Genomic DNA, 6,312 nt, shown 5'->3' with positions numbered 1-6,312 from the left:
TCCACAACGAAATCGTTACCTTCACTTCCAACTGGTTGAATATAAATTCAATTACTACATCATCTTCAAATCCAAGGATTTCTGTTACTCGTTTTGTTATCCATGGCTTGATTACTTCCAGGTTTACTTTGCTCATGTCCACCTGTGTAAACAAATAAAAATGTGAAAAGCTATTTTAAATACTCATCCTTTCACTATATACAACCAAGTGACAATACCTTGAATTCTTTGGACTCGTGTGAAGACTGCGTTATAAAGTTAAATTTATCATTATGCTGTTCCAGTTTTGGCTGACTTATTCCTTGTATTATAAGAGGCCATCCCCATGAATTTATATAATGGCTTTTTTTCATACTATTCTATAACTTCTGAAAAAAAGCTTAACTTTTTGATTACTTTATTAAAAGTTACTACGTATTATGCAGACAAATTATCTAAACTGTCCAAAATGACCACTAGATCTTTCTTGAAAAGCATTGTAATGAAATCAGAACCTAGATTTGTATGGTTTGACTGTGTGGCCTAGTGCACAGAGCATTGGGACGGGACTCAGAAGAGCTGGTTTCTACTCCCAGCTGTGTCACTGGCCTGCTAAGTGACCTTAAGCAAGGCACTGCCACTCTCTGCCTCAGTTTCCTCATGTGTGAAACTGAGAAAGCCAATGCTCTCCTTTGTTAAAGCACTCTTGAGATCTACTGCTATGTAAGAGCTAGGTATCACATTACCTGTGGACTCACCAGCCTTATCTTCCATAAAGTAGGGGCACATGAGCAATAGAAACTATTGAAGCCCCACTGTTGGCTGTAGTGGCAACAGAAAAGCTTGAGCTTTGACAAGTGGGTGGTTACTTACTGCCAACTCTCAGAGGAACCTTTTCCCCAGTACACAAAATTATCATTAACCCCTGACTACAATTTAGTTTCTCTAGTCATTCTCTCTCTTCCTACTGAGGACACACTGCAAGTGCATCAGTTTTACTACCAGTTAAAGTAGGTATTGCCTAACTTAAAAAAAAAAAAAAAGAGAGAGAGAGAACTGAAATGTAAAAAAATCATGAAGACAGTTTGGGCAATATTTTAAAAGCATCTAGAGACAAGTCACTTTGGAGCTTTTGAAAATAATATTCTCTGTTCATCTTGAAAGTTGGTTTTCTCTTTTTAAAACCAAACCCTAAATTTGGGCCCAAAGCTTACTGGCACTATCCTTTTAATATTAAAAATATATCATGTGTGCCCTTTTAAAGAGTGTACTTTAATATGCATTTGGATATCCTGAACATCATTTGTATGCACATAGGTATTTTTGTGTGTGACTTCCCTCCAATGTCTACACAAATCATTGATAGCCATTCAGAATTTTGTCTTGTGCATCTTGGTTGTGAAATCTTTAAAGTTTACTTTATTCCACACCCATCATGCCCAAATAAACAAACTCAACTTACTTTCTTTTCTAGACATTCTGCAAATTTCAGCTGCTTCAACAGCTTCTTCTGTTTGTTGCTGAAGCGATTGTCCTGCTCCGCACTCGTTCCCTATAATAGATAGATTTTAGTCAGTATGACATCAAACTTTATTCCACAGCTAGTCTGCCACTTGTCACTTGCCATATATTAAAACCTCTACCCCGATATAACGCGACCCGATATAATACGAATTTGGATATAATGCGGTAAAGCAGTGCTCCGGGGGGTCAGGGCTGAGCACTCCAGCGGATCAAAGCAAGTTCGATATAACGCCGTTTCACCTATAACGCGGTAAGATTTTTTGGCTCCCGAGAACAGCGTTATATCGAGGTAGAGGTGTATTTGCATTAAACACAATTTTGATAAACTGCAAAGCAATTAAAAAATATTCAGTTGTACCACCTGTGCAGACACCTTCAAGAATCATTCCACTTCACTAACCAATCGTCATATCCTACTGAAGATGGTAATCAGGTTTCAGAGCTCTGACACTTAAATCATATAATTCACCATGGTGCAGTACTTGCAAATCTAAAAGCATGCACAATACTGTCAAATAATTTTGAGTCGCAGTATACAGCCTTCTCAAAGAGATCTGCTCAGCAGGAATCAGTTCAGTTTTTTCTGTCCAAGAGCAGAAAAAAGCAGAAGGAAATAACTGGAGCATTTATGCTATAGATCAAAGGAGAAATCTTTTTAATTCTTCTATTCACCCTTGCCCCCATTATTTTTAGTAACTTCAAGCGCTCATTTTCTTCTTGAAATCTGGTGTCAAAGATAGATTTGGTTTTAAATCGGAGTCTCAGGGCTTGTCTATACTTGAAGCACTACAGAGGCACAGCTGCAGATACTGTAGCGCTACAAGTGTAGACACTCACCAAAAAAACAGGAGGGGGTCTCCTGCCGGTATAGTTAAATTGACCTCCCGGAGAGGCGGTAGCTAGGTCCAGGGAAGAAGAGCGGTCTATGCCGAGGGTTAGATTGGCTTAAATCTGTCACTCAGGGGAGTGGACTTTTCACACACAGGTCGACAACTTTTGAATGTAGACCCGGCCTTAGAGCTAAAACATCAGAAATGACATTATACACTGAAATTATCACAGAAGATTACAAATACTCAATCCTTTACTCAAGCTTCAGGTGAAATTTTTTTGAAATTTACCACCACCCTGCACAGTTCATTAATCTAGCATGTAATAAGCAACAGGTTATAAAGAGGGGAATCCTGCTTTGTTGATTGTACAGCATTATAAATGATTGATTCACTTTCATGTATAGTGAAACTATAGTCAGAGATTGAGTAATCCTGGAAACATTTGCATAAGTAGATCCATTTACTTCATACACATGCAAGTATGAATTTGCAGGATTGGGTCCTAGTATTGTATTTTTAAAACACGATGCAACAAACATTAATATAGCTCAGTTTGTCCAGACCAAAGGTTCTGAAATATTGTTCATTTGTTTAGTCTTGAATCACTAACTATGTTTTCATATTCATATATTTCTTATTTAACCAGCTATTATTGTAACTGATTCAAAAGAGAGGCATTTATACACGCACCTTCCCATACATTACAATATGGTAAGTATTTATATTAACATACTGGTCCAAGCATACAGCTTGGGATGGAACTAGAGGGCAAGCAAGTATACTGAGCTTTTGCTGCATTAAGGTACTCCATCCACTTGATTTAAAGCCATTTAGAATTTAATCCAAGCTCTCTAGTCACTCTTTGTTATGCAAACATAAATTGAATTAATCTGATCCTGAACTGCAAGCTCACCAGTCTTATATTGCATGACTGCTTCAACCTTAGTACCATCTAACTCCATGCCTAGAGACATGAAATAAGAATGTTGCCACTTTAAATCAAAAAAGTAAAAGCACATTTGTTTTTGCTTGCTTTCAGTTATTAACTTGGCACTGCAGACTGTATTGTAAAATTGTGCATCTTCTACAAAAGCATGTGTGTCAGCAAGATAAAATGCTATAAATGAAGTCATTACATACAGAGATGGGGCTATAACTCCTAATGCTCTCCTCTGTAATTCTGAAGAATAGAAATCCTAGGGGCTAGCATTTATTTTCAAGGATTAAGATACATTTGAATACGAGACTAGCCACTGTGCTTCCATGCTTGATGTGTGCCCTCTTCAGTCAAACCTGAATTTAGCATATTTGTCACATCACCCAAATATTCAAGACTCTGCAGTCAAACATAGAAATAAGATTCTCCGCCCCCCGACAGGAGGCAGAAGAAAGCAGTTGGAATTTTGCTCAGCCCCATAGCCTAGACGTTCACAAGGCATGGTAAGCAGCATTGGTCACCAAGAGATATTTGAAATTGCATGGTACAATCTGCATTTCAATGAAGAAGCCAATTTGTAAATTGTACACATTGTGTTGAGAACATGCAACGTCCCGAGATTATCAACAATAGCAACAGTCCTCTTTGCTCTGAGGAAGAGATTAAATTACTAACCTGCTTTTATAATAATCCCAAAAACTAAAAATGTGTTTGCAAAAAAGGTATTTTCACTGTAATTATTTGAGTACTTACTGACCATAAAAGCTGTGTGTGTAAAAACACATCACTTGGACAAACCCTGAATCATCAGACTTTGAACCAAACTCTGCAAAGCCAGAGGACCAAGTATACCAATTCTTTCTGTGAAGCAGTAAATGTATAGAGTCCAGTGTTTGCAGGAGGATGCCCTTAGACTGTACACTCCCTGAGGCAAAAATAACCTTTTCTTGTGTTTTTAAAGCACCATGCATACACAACCAAACAGCCTTTGCTTTGGAGTCTTTCTTCCAAGCTAAATTAAGTTGATATTTTTAGTGCCACCTACTCTCATGATCGCCTCTGGCACACATAAAACTCCATGTTAGTCCCATACGGAAAACAAGTTAATTCTAATAAGACGGGGAAAGGGAAGAAGGATACACAATAACATATCCAGAGTATATTTAAGTTTTATAGCATCTAAGGATGTTCCAGATATTTTTTCCCCACAGTGTTTGTTTTAGCAAAGGCAAAAGCCAACATGAACAAACACCCAGGAAAGCCATTTTTTAATCATTTGCTTTTGCCCAATGCTTTGCACCCGCTAAGTAAATAGACCATTCCATATGTGAAGATCCGTTTTTCCCCCGGGGAGGTAGGAAGAATATCAAATTGTTTTCTGCTGCCTGATTGGCACCGGAGGATCTAAAGGCCAAAATCACTCTTTCTCCCGACCATCTATCTCATGGTGATAAGGCAGATGCGTTCTAGGTATCGCTATGAATAAAGTTTCCCAGCTGTCAGGGCTGGACAACAGTCTCTATCGCATAACCAAAACAAGAGGGTCGCTGGCCATGACGACAAGTAGCAGGCGCAGAATGAGGTTCAGGAACCAGACTCCAGAGCGCCCACGCCGAGTAGAGATCGGGTCCCCGCCCGGGCCCCTAGCGTGGGATGGAGAGCGACCCCTCTTCCTCCCGCGGGACACCAGGCCCGCGCGGCCCACATGGCAGCAGGGCCTGGCGGAGGCCTAGCGCACGGAAAGGCCCGGCGCGTCCTGGCGGCTCAGGCCCGGGAGAGGAGGCAGCGGCCTCGCCGCGGCCCTTGGATGAGTGCGCGCGTGCGGGGGGAAGGGGGCAAGAGCTGCCCCTCCCCCGACATACCCTCCCCAGCCCCAGAGGAAAGGGCAGGCCCCTCCCTCCCTCCTCCAACATACCCAGCCCCGCGCGATGACACCGTCCCCTCGCGGCCCACCCACCCCCCCGCGGGTGGAACGAACCGCACCGACCACCTTCCGGCCGCCATTTTCTGCGCCGCGGCTCCTCACGGGAGCCTGCGCAGGGCGGGAGAGGAGGGAGGCAGGGCCGCGCTCGCGGGGGGACCCGGCGGCGGCAGCGGCCCGTCGCGGTGCTGCGCAGCGGCCCGGCTCCCCGCGTTCTCCCGGCCGGGCCGCTCCACCTGCCCGCTTAGGGGAGCACTTACGCGGAAGAAGCCCGCATCCATCTTGCCTCCTCCTGGCCGCAGAGCACTCCCTATCCCGGCGTGCACCGCGCCCGCAAGACCCCTTCCTCCCTCCTTCCCTCACGTTCACCGCGGGGAGGAGGAAAAGCGGCGAGATGAGAGACAAGAGTCGCGCGACACAGAACGGAGTGGGCGGGTCCGAACACGACCGCGAGCCCCCAGCCGTTAGCCAATCAGCGGACGCGGCGAAGAAGGCGGGACGCGCTCCACCTCAAGCCAATCAGAAGGCACCGTGATCGGGGGAGTGAATATGGGAGGAGGGTTCAAGGGTCTATCCGGCGGGCCCCGGCCAATGAGGAGGCGGCCCAGGGAGCGTGCAGGTTCTAGCTGCGCGAGAGGCGGAACGTACCCTTCCCGCGCGGCAGCGAAGGGAAGATCGCAATGCGCGCGCAGGCCGTGTCGAGGGGGTGCTTGGGTTCAGGTGGTCATGTGATTGTGGAGTCAACTGCGCATGCGCCGAAGGGGGCCTGCCCAAGCAGGAGAGTTAAGTCATGGCCGGTGGAGCTAGTATCGCCTCATCCTCCCCTTTCCCAGCGAGGCAAACTGCCCCTCCCCCAGCCCCTCATTCCCGCGTGGCATCTGCCTCCAGCTACTCAGCGCTTCATAGGAACCCCCTCACCCTCAGTGGGGCAGTGCCCCCCTCACTGGTATAGGGCCTCCCACCTCCCCACTTCCACTAGGACAGGTCCCTCCCCCCTTCCTCGGGGACTGGTCCCCTATCGTCTCCCCCCCCCCCCATTAGGCTGTGTCTTCACTAGCAGAAAGTGCATCCTTTACCCCAGGCTACCTGCTGCGGGGTAGCGAGCCTGCTGCAACTCC

At 45.4% G+C, this 6,312-nt stretch overlaps 1 protein-coding gene across 1 annotated transcript in view; it reads right to left on the bottom strand.

Moving 5' to 3' along the window:
- The window catches only part of LOC112109229 (serine/arginine repetitive matrix protein 1), a gene marked incomplete at its 3' end in the record, with an annotated part of 20,569 nt that extends 14,962 nt beyond the window's left edge, over positions 1-5,607 (bottom strand). Inside the window, exons 1-3 of the mRNA XM_029914383.1 lie at positions 5,455-5,607; positions 1,442-1,531; positions 20-142 (exon numbers count right to left, since the gene is read on the bottom strand). Coding sequence (XP_029770243.1) covers positions 20-142; positions 1,442-1,531; positions 5,455-5,475 — 234 coding nt within the window. The remainder of the gene's footprint in view (positions 1-19; positions 143-1,441; positions 1,532-5,454) is intronic.
- Between the last annotated feature and the right edge of the window lie 705 nt (positions 5,608-6,312).

This window comes from Terrapene carolina, unplaced genomic scaffold (assembly GCF_002925995.2).
Source record: "Terrapene carolina triunguis isolate 2854851 unplaced genomic scaffold, T_m_triunguis-2.0 Scaffold44288, whole genome shotgun sequence".
NCBI classification, from domain to species: domain Eukaryota; kingdom Metazoa; phylum Chordata; order Testudines; family Emydidae; genus Terrapene; species Terrapene triunguis.
Note: the sequence above shows the minus strand (reverse complement) of the source record. Positions and strands in the feature narration are given on the sequence as shown.